The following is a 24,839-nucleotide window of genomic DNA, read 5'->3' as shown; positions in this document are numbered from 1 at the left end:
AATTAAGATTACAGATATAAAGGACATTTAGCAATTGGAGAAGGGACAGAAACTTACAGCTGTTTCGGCCTAGCGTTGGCATGCCCCATTCTATCTCTATAGCTCCTGTACACCGGTTGTAATTATTAGATGAAAATGATGTAATGAGGGTACATGCATGATTCGCTACGCCTCTTCAGAGATTTATATATATATATATATATGTATATATATATATATATATATGTATATATATATATATATATATATATATATATATGTATATATATATATATATATATATGTATATATATATATATATATATATATATATATATGTATATATATATATATATATATATGTATATATATATATATATATATATATATATATATATATATATACATGTATAGAAGGTCCTGTGCAGTGCGACTCAGATTGGAAGCACATGGTAGCAAGGTTGTTTATGGACACCAGCAGTCGCCCATGCATACCGGCCTCCTCTCTCCACATTTATATGCACATACATATATATATACTTATATACACATACATATATATATACACGAATATACATATACATACACACAGATACATATACACATACATACATATATATACACATAAACATATATACATTCAAAAATAGGATAAAATCTTTATAAGAATTTATCAAGTAGTTAGGGTGAAAAACTTCATAAGGGAAAAAATTATTAAATAAGGGCATTACTATACATAGATGCCTCACACTCGGAGGGACCAAAGTCAAATCTACCATAATAAACCATGTTTCTACTATGGTAGTTTTGACTTTAAAAATACATATATATATATATATACATATATACGCACACATATTTATACATATATACAGACACACACACACACACATATATACACACAATATATATATATACATATATATATATATATATATATACATACATATAAATAGATACACAAAATTACATATATACATACATATACATATATACACATACATATGTACACATGTATATACATATATATATATATATATACACATATATATATATATACATACATATAGACATACACACATATATAAATATACATATGAATATAAATACATATATATATACATATAAATACCTAGGTATGTAGATACATATATACATATATAAATACATATGCATATATATATACGTATATAGATACACATATGTATATACATATACGTATACACATATACCTCCAAGCTTTCAACAGGTCGTTTTTATTCCTGCTGAGTTTCTAGCAACCCTCCTCACCAGGGTAGCCTGGTAGGGGTGCCAGTTTAGTCGCCGGCAACCCAACCATGCAACAGGTTGTACTGAATTACATGTTACCAGCAGCACTCATGAGAGCCTTATAAGTGACCTGAGCTTTTGTTGAAGCGTGTCTCTAGAAGGTCACTCTGATATAAAACCAAATATGCAGGGAATGGCATTGGACATTTTGGGGATCTTTGGTTTGTGCTAGAGATCACGGCGGTCCCACATCCCTGAGCCTGTGACTCATATTGGCACCAGACATCTTGCTCCGGCTTGTCTCTGGATAATGTCAATAGAGTGGAGAGGGTCTATGAGGTGTTGTGCAAGCCTTATTGGATCTAAAACTCTGCACAGGCATTGCTGACCTCTGCAGGGTTCCCCCCCCCCTATTATATATATATATATATATATATACATAGTTTCATGTTTCAACAAAATGTCATTATGAAAAAAAAATGAGGGAATATCCATTATCCTAAAAACACCATAATAATGGTAAATGTGTTTAGGGTCTGGCAGTATGAATAGTAACACCAGCTAACCTGGAATCCCTGAACCACACCAGTTATCAGCAACTAGGATCTTGAATAAATTCAATAGTGAGGTGGGTGCAGGCCTTGATGAGGAGGTAAGGTGTAAGGGAGAAATAGAAGAATAAAACAAGATGTACATTAGGAACCTCAACTGATCTTGGCTGTTAACCAGTTTACATTAATACTACAGCAATCACCCTACATGCATACATACATAAAACCTGCTTAGGGCTACAGATGAAACATATGCCTGGTGCAAAGTCCCAGCCAAACTGAATATAATTAGATGGCAGAATGACATGTTTGATAGTAGTGTAATGGCAAAGAGAAAGGCTTGAAAAACCTAGAAGGAAGGTAGCAGCAAAGTGCATTATCAAGCAGCAAGCAAGACATATGCAACTGGTGCACTTGGCTAACGATGAAGCAGAAAGGAAAAGATTTGCACATGTTAGAGAAAACAAAGATGCTATTGGGGAGAAATATAACCAAAATGATGATGGTATACTAGCCACTGCTGTGGAAGGAAAACAAGTGGCATGAAAATGCTACTATTAGAGACTGTTGAATGTGGAGAATGCAAGGGTTAAAAGGTGCACACTATTTCATGATGATCCTATAGAGAGAACAGCAATTTAGTAGATAAAATGACTAACAACATGAAGTCAAAGAACGCTACTGGATTATCAGGAATAGTTGCAGAGATGTTCAAAAATATTGGAGATAGGATATGTATGACCATCAGGGATAATTCTAAAACTGTCGTAGAAGTATAATTCTAAACTATCGAGGTAAAAGAGATGCCATAGAGAGACAAAATTGAAGAAGAATCTTACTGTTGGATCACAGAGTAAATCTAAATTAAGTGCAGTTTGGCTTCATGCCAAGTAGAAGTACCATGTTTGCAATGCTCCAATTTAGACAACTGCAAGAGAAATACTTGGCTAAAAGCAAACCACTATTCCTGGCATTCAACTCAGAGAAATGGCTTTGCTTCATATGCCACAAAGTAGACATAAACATCAGATGCTGTGTCTAATGTATGTAAGCTTATGGACACGCAAGACATGAAGTGAAAATACAGGCAGACTAACAGAGTTGAACTACATGTGGCAGATGCACTAGAGCAATACACCTAGGAGAAATAATTAAAAGGGAAGATAGTTGCTCAGAAAGTATATTAATCAGGATAACAACAGACTGGAAAAAGTTCAAGGAGCTATTACCACTGACAACAATGATTTTTTTTTTTTCAGAGTAAAGGGCAGATTGTATGAATCTTCTGCTAAAATTATAATGTTGCATAGTAGCAACACATGAGCTTCAAATGCAGAAGATTTGCAAAGACCAGAAAGAAATGAAGCTTGCATATTCCAATGGATCCATAATATTAACGTGCATGAACACCAGACGACAAATGAACTAAGAGGTTAACTGGGTATAAGAGGAACTAGGTGTAATGTGCAAGAGAGTTGCACAAGTACAGGTATATGAAGAGAATGGAGGAGACCAAGAAAGATTTAAGGCAAAGTGGTGATGGCTAACCTAAAGATGCTGCATTTCAGAGGAAATGACAAAGGACCATACTAACTGACAATATGCAGCACTACAAAAACCCACCCTCCAATGACAAAATGCACCTTAACACACAAGTAACCATTCTTTTCTTAATTTGAATCCTCATGCCCAAACTCTCCATGACCAGTCTATTCATCACTCATAGCCTCCCCCTCCAATCACGTTATATTTTTGTTGCACTACTAACCAGCACATATCCTTCTTGGTTATCATCATTGCCACTCAACACCTTTGACCTTTGCACCACTGGAATGACCTCTAACTTTTCATTCACTGCTCTCCATAATCCTCTCTCTCTCACTACAATCTAAGATGCTTTCTCTGAATTCATCTGTTCTTCTCCTTTCTATGTGATAGCCTCCAGCCTCTCTTTCCCACACTGCATCCACAAGTTGCTCCTCTAAACTGCCTTCCCAATATCCACTCTGATCAAACCTCATTTTGCTTCAATGACTCAGGATTCCTTGCCACCTTAGTCTAGTTCTCCCTTCTTGTCCTTTTCCTCACACCTTCTACCCATACTCAGCATTATAATGAAGAACAGCTGTAGACCACCCCTACACAACTTTCCATTGTCCCTCTACTTTCTGAATTACTCCTAACAGTGATCCCTTCCTTTTCCCTGCTAAGTTCTCAATTTGTCTACTCTGCTACTACCTTAACTACAAAGCTATTCTTTTTCTTATTTTACTTTCCCTCAATATCCTGCCTAAAATCATTGTACCTTTCTCATTAATTCTCCCTTAGTTACAGAGGACACTTTTGGCTCTTAGTCTTGCAAGATACAAGGCAAACTAGTGCAAATGCCACAAAAAAATCACCCAGTACATTCTATAGTGATTAGCATTAAGGTCATCCAGCCTGTGTCATGCTCCAATATCTGCCAAAGCACTAATTGGAACATGATGCAGTCCTTCAACTTGTCAGATCCTGTTGAACCATCAAACTCAGGCCAGGATGGAAAACCAACATTAAATGACAAATACACGAATCGCACACACATTTATATACATGTGTATATATATATAATCACCCATGCACTTACATATATACATACACACACACACACATACGCACTAAATCACATATCCTCAAACACCAAGGGCTGTCTTAAGAGCCTTGTTTCTTTGTTAGTAGCCAACTTGAATGCTGGAAAAAAAAATCCAGAGAAACATACACACAAACACTCGAGCTTACATACAGATTCTATCTACTAAATTTTACTGACAAGACATTGGTCAAGCCAAGATGTCACAAAGTGGGCTCAAAACCAAAATCACACAGTTGAGAAGCTAACTTAACTACACAGCCTATTTTAATTGAAATTCTATGTCTACCAAACTTTGCTCTCATTTACCATAAAGCCTAGAGAATATACTTGTCTCAAAGGTAAAATACCAAATCTAACCTTAGCTTATCAGAACCATCTACATTCCATAGATTTCAAACTGCTCTCCCTTTTATCTCCCATAGTAATAAAATATATATCATATTAGTTTTAGCTATTTGTCAAGCTAACTCTTTATGAGCTTTATCTACAATATTCAAAAGAATCTTCAAGACTTACCCACCCACTCCACCTGATCACATTTCAGTTATTCTCATTAACTAAACAAATTTAGCATTAACCCCTTTACTGCAGCTATAAGATATATCCACTCAAAATTTTGTTACTCTTAACTGCAGAAAGCAGTTTTATACATTAGTCTATCTTTTGTTGAGAATGTCATGCTTGAAACTATTTTTGTTGAGATAGTTAAGTCTATTGAGGCCACATTGACTTACACAAAATACCACTTCTATTTTGGGGTAGATATCTATCCTCATTAATGGAATAATCATGAAATGTAATTTCACAGTTAAAGGGTTAAATTTATCTAACCATTTAATTAGATAGCAGCTTATCTAGGTGGTTTGTGATATTTCCATAGTGTCACTCATGTATAAAACATTGCCTTCTTTCAGTCACTTCAAATGTTTAATATGTAATTTTCTGTTAAGGAAGTGTTGCACTCCAACCACAAACTTGCTGTAAATATTAGATTGGTCTTTAAAATGTGCAAAAGATTTCTACTATATGTTACTATCTTTCAGAATAAAATCTCCCAACAACTTCATCAATTACACATTTCTTATTTGTGATTATTAGACTTTTATCTAGTTTAATACTTTATTTCATCATTCCATAAATTAAATCCGAAAGGCCTCAATTCAGCAACTTAGCTACCTTTAATTTATATCTGGTTTGAGAATATTTATTACAGCAGAAAAGGTTATCCTTTGATACAATTCCCTAATTTTTATCACATTTTCTATACTAGATTTCACATCACTATTAGCTTAATTTTTCATACCCCACCCAAGTACATATCCACAACACAAGCTACAATACTACTAAACTCCACCAGCTTCCTGAAGGCACTGAAGCAGATTTTTATTACATCCAGTGAAGCTTTCTTCTAAAGATACCACATCCAAAAAATTGAGTAGATACTTTCTAAATTTCAGAAATAATTTAGAATTTTAAAATAAAAGTAAATATAATATTCAAAACTAAGTACAGTAATCAATTTAACAAAAATTACCTGCTTAAAATTCACAAAGAATGAAGGGGGGATTTATTTTGCTATATGCATAGTTGGGAGAAATTTCACTAATTATCTCTTATGGCTTTTTTTTTTTTTTTCATTATAATAATTATAAAATAATACAGTTCAAGACAGCTTATGTAGCTCTGGTCAGTCATGACCTAAGATAGTTTACTGTTTGTAAAAACATAAAACCTGCACAAGCAAGCTATTTTTATGAATATCTTAATGAAGAATAGCATGAAAGTCAGCGTGCTTTGAAACCTATTGACAAGCATTGAAAAGAGTTGAGAAGGACCAACATAAATGTATATTCAAAATCTGCTATGGCTGGAGGTGAAGGCAACAGGTATTCGACATACACATTTCACTAAAAAAGATTTAAAAGAAAAAAAGAAAAAAAAAAACAGAAAATGCTTGTAGATTTGAAAAGAAAAAAAAAAAAGAAAATAAAGAATTGAAAATTTTCTCAGCACAGGATCACAGTGAGTGCATGTGTGAGTGTGTGTTGCCTGAAAGATAAAAAATAGTACTGAAACTAACTCAAATTCATTAGATAAAATAATACAAATAAACTTGTATGAAACATACGAGAGAATAACTGTAATGAGTTTGAACATTAAATCCTACAGTAATCAACATTGAACTTCAATGCTATGGAGTTGATAAATAATTCAACCAACTATCCACTTCCCCACATTCTTTGCCATGTACAAAGTTACAAGTCAGTACCTGGCTTTATACAGATTGTAAGGTTCAATTCCAAAAGGAAACATAAATTCAATATATATTTAGGTTTTGAAATATATAACAAAGAAATAACATCCAACCAAAACAATAAACCAGCTAGCACTTTCTGTTAATTATTAAATGCTGAAACAATATTAAATTTTATCAAGTTGTTCTACAAAGTCCTTACTTTAGTTTTTATCTCTTTAGTGAAATATTTCAGCTCCAAACAACTATGAGCCCTCTATAAAGTTCAAAGCAACCCAACAAAAGAGTACTGCCCCTACATCTATAACACTACTGCTGCTGCTATACATAGAAACATCCTAGATTGCATCCAAAGTAAGTACATCACATTGATTAGTTACTAAGTTGTTCACAATGCAGTCCAACTTCTGACACAAATACTGTCGCCCTTTCTGCCACTACTACAGTGGATTCTACTATTCAGAACTTCTTGGTCTCATGTCACTTCTGCTCTGGTATTGCTGACTCGTCTCCCATTACTCATATTGTCACACCACTCCCCAAGCCTACACTAACCACTGACCCCAGTCCTTCCTCGAAATGTGAACCTTCTGAAACTCCCTCCCTGCCCATGTTTTTCCAACAATCCTCATTCAATGTCTCAATCTCATTGGGCTCAGAAAATCTAGAAGGGCAATAGGCACAGCCACTTCCTTCAGATCAAAAGAAAATCGTTAAAATTCTAAATAATAATTAAAATCAGAATCCCAAGTGCCCAGCTTAACACTTAATTCCAACTATCGCACTAAAGTAGACAAATATAATTTTTTGCAACAGTTAATTGCATAACTAAAATCTAAAAAAAGAAATCAAATAATTAAAATTACTGAAATGCATTCAAAGTATAATTTTGAAAATCTTTGCCAGATTTCATCAAATGAATATTGATAGAACAGCAATTATAGAATCAAGAGATAAAAAAAAAATCTAATCAGATCTGAACTTTGTGTTGAGCATCAAAACATTATCAGTATTGAACCTAGATAAATGATGTCTGATTAGAAACACAAAATCTGCAAAGAACAGGCTGACATGCTTAAAACTGATACTTTTCATATAAATCTATAGTTTTATCTCAACATACTCGCTTGTAATCTACAAAAGTTATTAGAGAATAAGCTACAAAAGTTATTAGCTCAGGAAAAGCCACTATATGCAGGGTAGTGTAGCAGAATGGTTCTCAGTGTGCAGAATAGAGAATGAGTCAAAATAATTAACTATTTTTAAGAACGGATCGATTAGTCCCGAAGATTATTCCATAACCGATAGTATTTTATCTTTGATTTCCATCTAAAGAGTTATATGCACTTGGCAACTATTAAGACTTATCAACTGTAGAGCCTGTGATGAATTTATAATGTTAACTTAGAATATTCACTAAATTGGCTATAATCTATAACTAATGGTGTGCCCTATCGCATACGAAATCAAACTATCTTCAAATTGATAACCTCATATGCTCAATTGATGTTATTAAAATTCATTCAGCTATTTCCAATAACAAAGTTTTACGATTCCCTTAATACGATAGACAAGAATGTTAATATAAATGAAGAAACTTGAAAAAAAGATATATATGGGAAAAAAAGAGTAAGGTACTGGAGAGTGAGATAAGCTTAGATCTTACAAATTTCTAAGAATTACAAAGGGAAGATGCAAAGGACTTCAATAAATACTGAAAGGAACTTACTGGGAAGCTAAATAAAAACATAAATATCGTATATAAAACAACCAAGAAAAGGAAATAAGAATATTGCTCCACCATAGACATATTAGTAGAGGGAAATGAATATCAATATATCAGCTTTAAAATTTTAACTAATCAGTCTAAAAGGATTAATAATAAAGAACACCATGAAAATGTAGCCTTAAAAGATAGATAAGCGCACTATCCATAAAATACATTTCACACCATAAAAAAAGCAGCATCATATTTTACAGTTAGAAAATTGTCTAACAAGATAAACATCTTATTTCTCAATAACCATTGAAATGAACATGAAGACAAGTTTCATAAATATATATATATATATATATATATATATATATATATATATATATATATATATATATATATATAATTAGATAATAATTGGTAGAAAGAAATATTTTCTGTTTTCCAAATCCAAGTGATGGAAGTAATGTTTTAATAACAAAACAAAAAAAAGCAAGATATAATTACACATTGGAAGCTTTCAATTTTCTAAATGATACATTTTAATACAATTTAACCGAAAATATTCTATCATTTAAGAGATGCAATTAAAAAAAGAAAGTTACGAAAAATTTTCATGTCCAGGAACACTCAATCTGTTCACAGATAATTCAGTTATCAATGAGACCCACTTGGAACAACAAAGTTAACTGAGAACTGGAAAACAATTTGTTTTCAGACTGTTTGAGAAATAATTTTGACATAAATCATACTTGCACCCACCATGATCAATATGTATTTTAACTGGGTTAGATTAAACTAAATTACTAGCTACTTAAATTTTTAAGAGAGATTAAATCAATTTTATTAGATTTGGATTCTTAGGGTATTCAAAAAATAGTCCACTAAATGTGAAGTGAACTGAACCAGCTAATGCAACGCAAGACAGTTTCGCATCAACAGCACCAATATGTTGGCTTTACACAGTGTTAGTTACAACAGATTGTTTTGTAGTCTCCCATCAAAACAAAATTTTGACAGAATAGTTTGATAATGTCAAGGTCGGATGAAGGAAACCTAAAATCTATAGTGGTAGAAAAATATCCATGTACTGTGTCTCTAAACATCCATATAAGTAAACATCTTGGTTACTGACAACTGAATAACACAGACTAACAATGGATATGACAATATTTAGAGATCAATTTCAGCTCACTGAAAAACAAACAGAAAGAAAACATTGATGAAATATTTCAATACTATTATAAAACAATGTGGGTGATAAGACTTAACAGCTACCAGGAACTGGAATGTACCTGATATGAATAAAAAAAAATGTACAAAAATTATTTTAAAATTGTTATAAGGTAAACAAAAGTATTATAGAACACACATAACCGACCCCACATATGTATGTATCCAAATATGCGTACATGTATCTATACCTATATGCATATTCTATATGTGCTACACACACAATCATCATCACATGATGTCAAATTTTCCATGCTTGTTTGGGTCAGATGGAATTTGTTGAAGGAGCTGGACACTCTTCTTGTCAACAACCTTCAACTATTTCTAAACAAGTTAATATTTCCTCATGGTCAGACATGCTTTTTACAGAAGATTGGAAACAAACAACATTGCTTGTATGAGAGGAATGCTCATTTACAATCATCACATAATGTCAAGACAAGGGTATGCACACATACATATATAGAAGACACTTGTCCAAGGTCCTGCATAGCAGAACTGAACCTGAGACCAAATGGTTGGGGAGCAACCTTCTAAACTACAAAAGTCATGCTTATGTCATGCAAACATGGAAAAGCTGATGTTAAAGATGATAATGAGCATATATATATATATATATATATATATATATATATTATATACATACGCACACACATTTTCAGTTGAGGAATTTGCTTCCCAATCACATGGTCAAAGGTGCATGACACTGCATGACAACTAGGATGTCTTCCATTATAGGCCCAGGTTGCTCAAAGCCTTGTGAATGGATTTGGAAAACTTACAAAGAAACCAGTCATGTATATATACATGTGCATGAATGTAATACATGTGTTGTCTTGACATTGTAATAGTTGTCACTGTCAAGCAGTGTCTTTCATGTCCAATATTCTGTAAAAACACATCTAGCCAGGAAGAAATATTACCTTACCTGGAAACAAATGAGTGTTGGCGACAGGTAGGGCACCCAACCAGAGAAAATCTACCACAAATTCCATCCAACTTATGCAAGCACGAGAAAGTGGACATAAAAGAATGATGATGATTCCCTTTAAAGTAAAACATACATTGCACATAAGCATTGAGGAAACAAACTAATCCTCAAGCCAGACTCTTACATCTACAATCTTGCTAGCTTCGTTCCTTTATTACTGTTTTTTCCAAAATAGTTCTCTATTAAGCTACTAAGTGGTTTGAAAATACTGCCTCCTTGATTATATATGGTCATGCTGAGGTGACTGCATCAATCCCAATGCTTATTTCATCGACCTTGGAAAAGTGAAGAGCAAAATGAGTCTGGGAAGATCTGTACTTGGAGCATATTCCAAATACCTCAAAGTATTTTGTTTGATGCTTTACCAATTCTGCCATACACATACCACCACTATATTTAAATATATACACATGAACATATATAGATATATATATGCATATCTATATATACACACACATGGAGATTTTTAAAGTTTTTCAATGTTCAAGGTCATGTATATGATCTAATTAATGAGAAATGATTGAAGATGTGTTCAAACAATCAAATCATTCCATAATTCTGATATGTTAAAATTCATTCATGAACAACTACACTATTTTTGTCAACTCTTTCAGACAAGCATAGACCAGCATTAAAGCAGTTTCAGGAACAAAAAAAAAAAAGAAAAAAAATACTTAACTAGTACTGGGATTTTAACCATTAAAAATACTAGAGTACCTTAAACTAATTCAATGAAAGTTCTAAATAATACAGACATCCTTTCAAAGTAGCTGAAACTAGACCAAAAGGCTAGAAAGTGAATGTGATATTGTTTCATTTTAGTAAAACTTATGAAAAATATTTCAAAAATATCATCCTTCCTATTAGAAGCTGGATTTCATACTCAATACAGGAAATTGGAACTGGAAAGAAAACAACCCAACAACTGATTAGCAAAGAAAATGTAGAAACTCTGTTAAAAAGACAATAGAGAAATCAAAATTTAAGTCACACAATTTCAACTGTTACTTTTTAAGAATTATATCCCCAAAGGCTGAAAACCCAGTTATGAAAAATTTGTTTTAACTGATGCTGTTGCTTTTCTTTTTCAGTGGTGTTTGACCAGAATACATGAGTAACTATATTTATATGCTTCAGGGATATCTTAGGTGAAGCACAAAAACATAAATGAACATAGTTCTTTTTGTCTGTGAGACACGGAATTGTTGAGTGATGGGATACAATAGTAGTTTCTTCTCTTTATATTGTTTTACTCTACATAAAAAATTATGGCGTTCAAATCCAATATGAAATAGAAAAGCAAAGAATTACTTTTTTCAGATGCAATTTAGATATAAATAACAGATACAGGATAGGCAACATATATACATAAAGCTACGTCTAAACCAAATAGCTTCTTTTCCTTACACAATACACGTGTATATACACACACACTATATATATATATATATATATATATATATATATATATATATACATGCATACATATATTATATATATACATACATATATATATATATATATATATATATATATATATATATACATGCATACATATATTATATATATACATACATATATATATATATATATATATATATATATATATATAATATATACATACACATACACACACAGACACACACCAACAAAATACACAGATTAGTAACCCAGTAATAAGTCAGTACTCATTTTTGATAAAATTATTCAGTTTCTTAACCAATGTTTTCTGGGACAAATCATGAAACAGAGGAAAATATGCAACACGAGTTGTGTGCGTGTGTGCATATATATACACACACACACACACATGCACATTTATTTGTGCATATGTGCATGTATGTGTGTGTATAATATATAATTTAAAACTTTAAAAAATGTTACATTATTTTTTTAAGTGTTCTAGAGCAATCATCAAATGTGTATGTATTGTGTGTGTGTGTGTGTGCGCGCGTGTGTGCTATGTACACGTGTATGATTAATTAGATTTTCAGTTTCACCAGCCATTATTATTGTAGATCATTTCACATTACATAAAGCCAACTTGCTGCAGCATAAAAAAACCTACAAAGATTTAAACCATAAAAGCCTCAGCATCTATCTGCAGTGATGAACTAATGTACTTTGTGTTTGTAACTATTGGTATACTCATTTCCATAATCTATTTTTCTTTAAGTTATGACTAATTAGTGATTATTGAAACTCTTTGCTATAACTGAAGCTATCTAATTCCATTATAAATCAAAGGATAGCAAATTTATTATGGAATCTGTTATAATTACTAATCCCAAACTTGAAACTTTTGCTACCAATAATCAGAATAAACCACACGGTTTGATAGATTTATTTTTAAAGAAATACACTAAAATTTGGAAAACTATATTTAATCTAGTAGACATCAAATCCTCTCTTATAATCATGATAATGCAGATCAGAGCTGATTGGATCAAGTGAACAATCGGCAACATTACTGATACACAAGCAAAACTATTGCTTGAAAGTCAATCAAGACTAGATATCTAAGTATGAAAATCTAAAGACTCTTTAATAAACAATATCTGCTAACGAACTGTAGGAATAAAATAATCCACCTTTACAACAAGATTTCAAAAATTGTCACACAACACTTACTGAGCCAATCAATGTAAATATGACCAAGCTGTGTGCTTAAGAAGACTAACTGCTGATACTGTATATTACTTGCATACTGACAGTGTCTGCTGTACAGCATATGTTGCTGATGTAAAAGTGGCATTTAAACATTAAGTACCAGGCAGTTCAATAAAATAAAGAGTCAAAATCTTTTGCGTTTACTGCTAAAATTAAGCAGTAGCTAAATTTTCTCAAAATATTTCAAGATAAGGATCTTGATTGATATGAATTAAATAAATTTTATATTTCAGCAATGTAAAGATTTTAGGTTTAAAATTATTCCAGAAGAAATTTGATCAAATAAACATATTTCTGTTCTGTCCTAGACTAACATGTTTTAAAATATAGATAAACCATATCATAATAAAGATTTGCAATAATGCTGCCAAAAGCAGATGGTTCGGCTGAATCATTCCTCTTACATCAGCAACTGGTGTCTGAGACTGAGGTACAAGGTTTGGGTCTCCTTGAGACCTTGTGTTTTCAGTGCTGCAAATATAGAGAGAAAAAAGAAAGAGATAGATATGAGAAGCTGGTACTTGATTGGTTGTAAGGGAAAGATATGAAGATGACCTACTCAAAAGACGCCAGCATCTCATCACCTGAAAAATATTATAAAAGCCAAAAACTAATTTACATATATCAACATGTTTAGCTCCTTTTCATCCCCATATGCAAATTATTGCAAGAAATAGTGTGGATTTTTATTTTTTATTTAACATCTTTTTAATGCTGCAAATGTATGGGAGTTATTTTAAAACACTGATGTTGATGTAATCTAAGAAAATTCGCTCCGATAATAGTTGTATTCCACATCTGAGGAAAATTTGACTGATAAAACTGAATCAACACAAAATAAAAGGTTTCTCAAATTTTAATTCAAAAATATAAAGAAATCCGTTGACACTAACAAACTCATAATCAAGTTATTAAGTGCTAAACCTCCAACTGCCATAGCTAAAGAACACAAATACTAATCCTTCAATATGATCTACTTCTCAGTTCACAAACTGATTTTCATTCTAACAAAAATATTTTTTCAAAGCTGTAGAAAAAAATTCTTAATTTTTTAAAAACAGATTTGCAGACACACATACAAATGCATGCACACACAAATCCATTAGAAAATTTGTTATATAAAAATACAATGCCAACAGGATTCCCAGTTCATTTTGTCTTCAGAACTTGCAAATGGTTCCTAAAAGACAGCTCTTTCACTACAACTTGAACTGAACAAATGTTATAAAGAAAATTTAACACCAAAAATTTAGCTGAAAAATTTGAAGATATTTACATGAAGCATGTATTTCACCAATCACTCAATTTGTGGTACATAACAGAGTATCAATTTCAACAGTAAACAGTAAAAAACTAAACTGTTGCAGTGTGTTAAAGGTAACATTTTTGTATGGCTTAAAAATTTTTTTGCATCAGTGAAGTACATCAATTAGTTTCTTGTTATAAGCATCATTTTAACTGACTGGCAAAAAATCAAAACCTATCTATGTTACAATTATCCTGCCAAGATATTTCCAGATTGGTATCTACAACTTCACCAATCAAACATACTAAACAATATCAAAACACAAATATGACCACTCATACATCTGAAATTACATTGTTGCAACAATGCACACACAAACATCCTAGAGCCCATTTTGGATTTTAAAAGAAAAGTCATGTTTATTGGCAAAAATTCATTCAATAATGCACAACTAATTTTTATGCAAATGTACTATTTATTTTCCACTTTTACTATAACAGTTTCTGTAACATTAAACTAGTGAAGTTGTACATCACTATTCAAGCCCACCTATTAACCAGCCCCTCACTTTTCCAAATGCGTATTCCCCAGAACCACATTCCTGGCCATGTTTTCCCTACAGCTCAAGTTGAAAATCCATTTTGATCTCATTAGTCTAAGAAAGCCTACAAAATCTCAGTACTATGCCTCTGCCAATTAAATAATTTTCAAACAATCTAAATACAGAGTATTCTACTGAAGACAAATTAACAATTAACATAAAGTTGGCATATACGTGCTTGTGTACTGCAACAAAATAGCAGTGATCATGCACCTATTACCGCAACAATGAAAACAAGAAGTCATCACCAAAATTTTGAGTCAACTTTCCATGATGACATGATCTGGAGGAGTCATTGCTGTACTTCCAGAGGATAGGAAGACCAAATCTTACTCATTTTGGCTTAGTTTCAACAACTGTATGCCTTTCCTAATCCCAACCACTTTACAGAGTGTATTGAGTAGAGTTTTTCATGGCACCAGCACTAGAGGATATATGTGAGAGCATGATGGCTAGCAGGAGGTACATAAATAGTGAGGGTGAAAAATACTGAAAACCCTGAACAACTTTGATAGAGTAAAATAAATATATCAAATACAACTAAAATCACTAACTAACAGCGGATACAACTGTTAGAGAAACACATTTCCTTATCACACCAACATCAATTTTTTTTTTTTGTTCCAAACCAGATTGTTCTATGAATTTGACATTGTTTACAGGTTGTAACCATGCCAATATCAGGTGGCAGAGTCAGCCAATATGAGGGGAGTTTAAAAAAAAAAATGAGGTCAAATATCTATATGAGTGCAACTGTAGCTTCCACAAGTTTGTGCCACATAAATCTTCAGTAAAAGAAAAACCATGATGCTGCTCAATTTTTCACTTACCCACATCCAATTTGAGGACTTTGGCTCGGTCATCTGGCTGCAAATCCAACTGAAACAACAAATATTTGATTTTAAGCCAAATAAATGGTAAAAATATAATTTAATTTGATATAAAATTCCCAGAAATTTTATTTCCCCATGCTATAAATAAAATGATATCTTATTGTCATGCACATTCAATGCATTTAACAATCACATTTACCTGTACCTAGTTGTATAGTTTATGAAAGCTGTCATAAATTGTTATATTCATAAAATATTAGGTTATATATAAGAGCCAAACACAAATGTAGAATCATTATTATAGATTTATGATACCATTAGCAAAACAATGCCAAACTAGTTCAGTGATATATTCCTACTGATACATAAATATTGTATTTTTAATCAATGCAATTAAGGCCAAAATCAATCAATGACTTTCTGTAACTATTTCACATACATTTTCCTTGGCATAAATCTTTGTCAGGGGGAAGGGCTGTGAAACACAAACAGAGGTAGTAGGACCAGATATAGTGATTTATAGGGAACTAAGAGAGTGGACACAATAAGGGTAATAAGAAAGAGAGAGACGAGTAAATCAAGGGAGTTTAGTGGGAGTGACATGAAACAAACCAGCTCCAAAAAGTAGAGGCCATTGCACTATTGTTAGAAAAGGCAGAGAGATAGCATATCTACATGTCAGATATGGAATATGCCAATGATTGACTTCATAATAATCAATCTAGAAGTCTTTCTTTGGATAGTCTAGGAGAGGGGGTAGCAGCAGCATTGCCCTTGGTGTTGGAATAACATTGTAGGTCTCACTCATCAGAGTTTTGTAGAGGGTTCGTAGTTGGGAGGTGAACTATTTTCTGGCTCTCAAGTGAAAGGCCAGTCTTTGTCATTCAGTTTAGGCCATGATGATGTATGTTCATCAGAAGAGATCCTCAGTGATATTTAGGCACAGTATTTGTAGCAATATTAAGGTTTTTCACTTTGTGCTATTCATCTTTAAAGTGATAAAGTAATCATGATTTGCTTTTTGTTTTTTTTTTAAATATGTAGTGACAGTGTGCAGTTTACCTGGAGGTATAATACTGAAACAACATTGAATTCATGATCCTCTGAACACTTGTTAGCACTTTAATTCCAGTTTCAATATCTACAACTTTTCAGCTATTACCAAATGAATGTATTTCAATAGTTTAAGCAGTAAGCAGTGTCTTGTTAAGTGCATCACTAATGAAATGGGATCTCTGATTCTTCAATCAGAAGGTAATAAAGATGCCTACACCCAATGCCAAGCTGTACTGGCCCGTTGTAAAAGATCAATAGATCCTTTACAATAGACCAGCACAAATCAGGAAATGACTAGGGCTAGATTACATGTCACATATTGATATGTATCTTTAAAGAAAGTGAGTGCTTAATAACAAATGAATAGGGTTAGTGATGGAGTATGCATTTCAAGTTTGCAATCATTTGTATAGGATATCTATTTTGAGAGATTGATGCTTACAAACTACATGTTCTGATTCTATATAGGGAAAAGAGCATTACTTTGGCTATCCTTGATTTTAGAAAATAAAATAAAGATTAAAAACTGCAATAAATGCGTGAATCTGAAAGGGGAAAATGTTGAATAAAATCATGTTAACTGATCCTCATGTATTTTCTTTTACCTAAAGCCAAGAACTTTTCAGCACCACCCCACTTATGTGTATGTATATATGTGTATACACACATACATAAATATATGAACTTACATACACATTTATATTGCAGTATCTCAGTCACAAGTGTTAACTGGAAATAACTAGAGAATAAATGACTGTTCCACTTTCACAAGATACATTTAAAGAGTACTACATATAAAATTTATGTGTGTAGTTAAACAATACAGTTTGAGAAGAGTACTAGTGGTCTGTGTAGGTAATAATCAATCAAGCCTGTGTTAATAAATGAATCACAGAGTACTAGAAGAATTCTTACATTTTTGGCAGAGCCTTTCTCGGCAGATTAAAGTTCTAACCTACAATGTTAATTCTCTTTAACACACTAACCACTTTTGAAATGACATATGGAATATGAAATTCTTCAAACAATTCCAATGGGGATGACACACTCAGCTCTATTTCATGGAAATGGATGATATGACTAGTTTATTTCAAGGACTGAGATTTTTCCAAAAGGTTTTTCAGCTGCTTTCTTTAGGAAATCCTTGTTCACCCAAGGTCTCCAGTTCCTATCTGAGGCAACACTTTTCAATGTTCTGGTGTTGATTCAATTATGTTGAGATCATGCATGCAGATATCTTTTAAAAGTATATTACTGCCCTTCTGCTAGTCCCTCCAAAAAGATAATGATTGTAAAACATGTTTGAGCTAAGACACTCATGTAGACACATCAGAATCCTTATTTAATAAGGTACAGACCTGGCTATATGGTTAAGAATTTCACTTAGCTACCATGTGCTTCCAATCTGAGTCCCACTGCACAGGACCTTCACCAAGTGTCTTCTACCATACCCATGACCAACTTGTGAATGGAATTTGGTGGATAGAAACTATACACAAGTTCAATGTATGTGTATGCATTCATATCTTTAACCAAGATTTATCACCAAGAGATGTTAACAGCAGCAAAAAATTGTGCTATCTGAATGAAATCCTTTCTACAGAGTTTACAGATGCTCCTTATCACCATTGCCATCAGAAATACATTAAACAAATGACTAGCCTGTTGGAAACTTAGAGCCAACAATGCTATTATTTGTTCATAAATTTTAACATGAAATTTAAAAAAACAAAGATATACATAGCATTATTTACAGGATGTTCTGACTAAATTTGACAGTTTGCATAACAGGAAAACAATATTCCCATCTAAAAATAAAAAATATTTTTAAAAAATCAAGAATAGGCGTAGGAGTGGCTGTGTGGTAAGTAGCTTGCTTACCAACCACATGGTTCCGGGTTCAGTCCCACTGCGTGGCACCTTGGGCAAGTGTCTTCTGCTATAGCCCCGGGCCAACCAAAGCCTTGAGAGTGGATTTGGTAGACGGAAACTGGAAGAAGCCCGTCGTATATATGTATATATATATATATATATATATATATATATATATATATATATATATATATATATATTTGTTTGTCTGTGTTTGTCCCACCAACATCGCTGGACAACCGATGGTGGTGTGTTTACGTCCCCGTAACTTAGCGGTTCGGCAAAAGAGACCGATAGAATAAGTACTAGGCCTACAAAGAATAAGTACTGGGGTTGATTTGCTCGACTAAAAGGTGGTGCTCCAGCATGGCCGCAGTCAAATGACTGATATTCTTTATTCTTTTACTTGTTTCAATGAAATTACACTGTGTCCTTGAGATCTTTGAACATCTTGATTTTATCCAACAGCTTGGCCATGGTGTTTTCTTAGGGATTGCAATCAGGGGGATTAGGAAGCCATAAATTGGAGCTAGTGAAGTTATAGAAATTCTTCAACAACCACATCTGACTCTTTCAGAAGGTATGGCAAGGAGCCAAATCCTATTATCACACACATGGCCTTCTAGCAGCAGCACTCCCCAGCCAGAGTTTGACCACATTCTCCAGCAGTTCCACATCTGAACTGACCCTAAGCCCTCCTCAAAGATATGGAGCAGCACGACATCACCCTCACTGGAGACACACCCAAAAGCCATCAAAGTTTGGGGGATGTTAGTTTTCATGATACATGGGACATCACATGGATTGTAGGCAAGCTACCTGATGTTCTGTGTGTTGCGCAACTTGTCCAGGTGGAAGTTCTTTTCGTCTAAAAACCAAATCATTTCCAACTCAGCTTGTTCAGAAGCATTATTGCCTTCATCAAGTGGTTCTCCTTGGCCTTGGCTATCAGAATTTGTCCCTTGTGCTTGCTTCTTGTACAACCACTTGTATAGTATAGATGTATAGTAAAACTAGAAACAAAATATAGTGACAGATAGAGAGATTTAGTTACATAGCAGGGATGGTCAAATGGTTGCTCACAAACCACATGCATTTAGCAAGCAGATCATATGTTGGCTGAGCTATTTGCAGAACATTTAATAAAATTTGAAAATTATTCAAACTTCTAAGTAGCCTGAGGGATGGAGTTTTGTCCACCCATAGCCCATGCTGAGAATGCACACATAAACATTGTAAATTGTTAGGTCAGTTCAGTGCCAGTTCATGAGTGCAGATACACCAACATAGTTAAGCTTGCATAGCAAACTATAAGCTTTCAAATTTGATCCCACTGAGTAGGACTTTAGTCACCATCACTTGGTAAGTTTTTTTTAACAGAATCCACTCAGGTTTTGGTCTGAAGATAACTTCCTATTCCTTCCAGCAGTGTCAAAGGCTCTGAAAAATGATTGCAGGGGATGATCTCCTTTTGATTAAACCAAATTCTACATCATGGCATTGGTGACATCTGAAATCCCATGTACAATCTACATGGTATGAAAAGTATACTAGTCAAACTTGATTTCTGCACGTGCATTTCAAATATGAATTGTGTTTGTGTAACATTGTGACAATAGTTTTCCAACCATAACATTCTGTCCTTTTAAGGAATCGGCAATATTTTTTTCAATTTGGTTTCAAGAAACGCATTTCAACCATGATCACCCTAACAAATAATAGACACAAATTTGTGTATATGCAAAAATCAAAATGAATCGAATGTCGACTATTAATTTCAAACTGTAAATAAAGTGCTGTGCTTCCAGATATATATATGTAGTATATCTTAAATGAAAACATACAGATCGATATAGGGAAATCCATCTGATAGATATAACACGTCTGCAGCTGTGCATGTTAAGTTGCAGATGTGTCACCACTTACACGTAAATAACATTTTGCAACCAATCGTATTTGAGACGTTTGAAGAGATTGGGACCGCTAGCCACGAAGTTCTTGGTTTTTTTATATGACACATTGGATAGTCCAGTGTTTCTTCAATCACTTCACCATCCGCAGTAATGCTGTGAATGCACATAGTTGCTTCCGTTAATAAATGGGGTGGGGTAAACAAAATAAGAAACAAAAAGCAAATTTATCTCTTGATGACAAAGAGATTGGAACTATGGAACAAATTGCAAAACAGTTTATTAAAAATTTTCTTTTTATTGATATCTTCCGTTAGGCAATTGTAAATTTGATAAAAACAATAGTTCCTGCTCTTCATAGTTGTGAAGCCTTTACAGTACGTAATCTGCATCAGAAAAATATCTAGGTCATGGACACAGCTCAGACAATACAGATAGAAGCTATATATTATTATCGGCTTGGTAAAAGTGTTGCTCATTCAATAATTCTCAGACATTTAGTACACGCAAGCACTGTTATAGACATATACCTATTATATTCTGTATTCTTTTCTCATAACGAGAAAGAAAAAAGTGAGAAATAGAAATGTTGATTGGATTATCAAAAATTTGCACAATTATATATCCTGCACTAATCAGTTGGAAACTGTTTACACACATTTTTTTCTATCACCTTAAAGCATTTATCAATTAAAATGAGATAAAAGAAAATGGGGCTAATGCAGTTTCACACCTCTCCTTGAAAAATGCATTTTTTTTTTTTTCGGATTCCTACTTTTTAGATGTTGGAGATTACGAATATGTAAAATATATTTTTTCACCCCTATCCCAATTTAAACTTGATTTTGTTTACTTTAAAGAGATCGTAGCGAATTGAACATATGCAAATCAAAATTAAAAACAAAAAACATTAAACTGAAAAGAATTAGCTCACGCCGATAACCAAGTTATTTTTATTGGTTATCGGTGTGATGAAACGACAGCCCCCCCCCCCCCCAAAAAAAACTGCATCAATTCGAAACTTATTACATCTTATATATATTTAACCCGTCTGACAGGGATTCCTTTTCTGAAAGTTTTCAAATAATTAACAGTATTTTGTTGAGCTCATTATGAGTTATTATTCCCCACCCCCACCCCGTTTACTTTTCCAAATGAGCTTTTTTGTGTAGTTTTAACAATGCTAGTTGAAGCTGACGATGTGATGAACTTTGTTTCGTCTCCTTGAGATACCATGCATATCAGATAAAAGTCTTTTTTTAATGTATACATGTTAAATAATTACATATTTTACAAAACATTTTATTGCGCACACACTTTTTCATGTACTACAGATCTGATAAAGTCTACAAATCTCAAAATATTGATAAAACATAGGTAATCAATATTATAAAGTTGATAAAAACCAGTAAAGCGCCAAACTAAAATACTTTACTGAGTTTTATCGTTCAGTTAACTGGATTTGAGTCAACTTGGGCATCAATGTTAACTCGGTCAATATATTCAACTAATTATACCTCTGTAAAAGTTGGTCTTGTGCCAAGCTGAAAAATCAATTCTGCAAACCTTCATAGAGATTTTGTGTTTATTTTCACTAATTAAAATGCTAGTCATTATTATTATTATTAGGCAAAATGCTTAGCGTTCCAAGTTCAAATTCCGCTGAAGTTAACTTTGCCTTCCATCCTTTCGGGGTCGATAAAAGTGCCAGTTGAGCACTGGGGTTGATGTAATCGATTTACCCGCTCCCCGAAATTGCTGGCCTTGTACCAAAATTTGAAACCATTATTATAAGGCGGCGAGCTGGCAGCCGGACGAAATGCTTCGCTACGTTCTGAGTTCAAATTCCGCAGAGGTCGATTTTACCTTTCATCCTTTCGGGGTCGATAAATTAAGTACCAGTGAGACACTGGGGTCGATGTAATTGACTAGTCCCTTCCCCCCAAATTTCAGGCCTTGTGCCTCCAGTAGAAATTTATTATTATTGTTATTATTATTATTATTATTATCAATCGCAAAATTTGCGATAAAGCGGGTTCCTGGGTACTACTTAAATACAGAGGCCCCTAAAAACTAACCCTAAGGGACCTCTAAGTAGTGCCGGTTTCTGAACAGCGACCGACATTTCATTTCTACAGCATAAAAATAATTACCCTAGTAACTCATTTTATCGTTAAAATCGGATGGGGTCAGTATTTACTGAATCGATATGCTTTACTTGTCTGATATTTCAAAAACTGCTGAAAGCCAGCAAGTACAATTTATTTAATGCTCACTCAGCTAAAGTCTAATTAATATCTAAGAATACAACTGCAGCTGCTGTAAACTATAAACATAGCAATCGGGTTTCGTGCTTGTCATGTCCTCTAATCATCAAGGTTTATGCTTAATGCCACTAAGAAAGGTATGAATGCTGCACAATTACATTTCCCATATATTTGCATTTTCAAAACCTTTTCTGTATATTAAGAAAGAAATATGCAAAAAACTGTGCAACTTTATACTGCTGTAAGAATTGGGTCATTTTAAACAAACACCCGATACCACTTAGTGTCTGCAAAACAATATCATATCTATTATTAGTCAGGACAGACTATCTCAGATACTTTACAGTGCACCATTATTTGGGTGAGATCAAATTTTGCAGATGCTGAATTTGCCTTTTAAGTCTTGCTGTAAATTGGTGCCGGTCTTAACATATTCCATCAAAATAAGTAAAATGTTCGCTAATGCATTTATACTTCTCACATATAAGACTTCAATGAAATAGCAATTATGCATGCAAACCACCACAATTTTTCTCTGTTTGTGCACTTCCACCATTCTATCTAACCACACACAAAAAAAAAACAAAAAACTATCGTTGCTTTGTTTGCTTGCCTGATATTTCAAGCCCGAGCAAGTTTAAAATTTATTATCTATTTATTTCACTACACTCAAAAACTGATTTTGTTTTTCAAAATTTTTCTTTCCAAACGAATTATTTAAAATGGTTAGAACCGGCGTTAAAAAAATATCAACAATTTCTGTCACTCATCAAAAAAAAAAAAGTACATTCAAATAAGGGCCACGTATGCAAAAAAAAAATATTGCATATTTTCCTTTTGCTAATATTTTACAATGAATCGAATAAACGGATCAAAGAAATGTAGGAACATCAATTTAATGATTATCTCTTTCAAGGATCTTGCAATATGAAAATCCTCATTTGGCGCTAATGCAAACTGAGTGTGTGCGTGTCAGCTTGATTATGTAGATTTACATGTCCAGTGCTTCGTCCACATAATATTCCGACTAAACGGTTATGAATGCAAGACGCGGGACGTCATTGGAGATTGGCCTTTCCAAACGCTGCACAACAAAAGATATGGAAAATAATAAGACCTCTTCAGAAACGTTGTGATTAAAAATCATATTTTTCTTAGCTCATGTGATATTATGAAATTACATTGAGTTTCGGACTCGATATTCTAGAGTTTTCTATTCCAACAAATACGTTAATTTATTAAGAATAACAAAGGTTAGGAGGGAAATTTAAAACAGTTTTTTTTTCAAGTTATAAATCTGTGCCATGTTGATTGGATTTTTAAAAAATAAATTACTTGAATATAATTGCTAGGATTTTATAAAACTGCATTTCTAATTTGCAACTTCGCGGTAATTTTGTCGGATTGTTACCAAGTTGCCATTTACGTACGAGTGATTTATTTTATCAATTCTTTAAACTCAAGATTGCTCTGATGGAGTTAAACACACAAGCAAAGACGTTTCAGCCGTGGCCACACCATCTTAAGGTGTGATTGAGGAAAGATTTGGCTGCTATTTCGAACACGTCATGTAACCTCCTTTGACTTAAAGTTAACTCTTTAACTTGGCTGCTTTAAAAATTTAGGGCAAATCTGCAAGTTTAACTTCCTATTCATTGACAGGCTTTGTTGCATTTGCTTCAGCTTTCAAGAGTCGAACTGGAGTTAAAAGGCCGAGATCACCTTTCTTTCACTCATTATTGCGATACTAATCACTTAGCG

General features: G+C 33.2%; 1 protein-coding gene across 3 annotated transcripts in view; it reads right to left on the bottom strand.

Annotated features, from left to right (window-relative positions):
* The window catches only part of LOC106882518 (poly(U)-binding-splicing factor PUF60), a 46,075-nt gene that overhangs the window by 19,406 nt on the left and 1,830 nt on the right, over positions 1-24,839 (bottom strand). For all 3 annotated transcript variants that reach the window (XM_089347418.1, XM_089347419.1, XM_089347420.1), the window contains exon 2: positions 15,971-16,019. In XM_089347418.1, coding sequence (XP_089203544.1) covers positions 15,971-16,019 — 49 coding nt within the window. The remainder of the gene's footprint in view (positions 1-15,970; positions 16,020-24,839) is intronic.

The sequence above is a fragment of the Octopus bimaculoides genome, chromosome 2 (assembly GCF_046866305.1).
Source record: "Octopus bimaculoides isolate indiv1 chromosome 2, ASM4686630v1, whole genome shotgun sequence".
Taxonomy (NCBI): Eukaryota; Metazoa; Mollusca; class Cephalopoda; order Octopoda; family Octopodidae; genus Octopus; species Octopus bimaculoides.
Note: the sequence above shows the minus strand (reverse complement) of the source record. Positions and strands in the feature narration are given on the sequence as shown.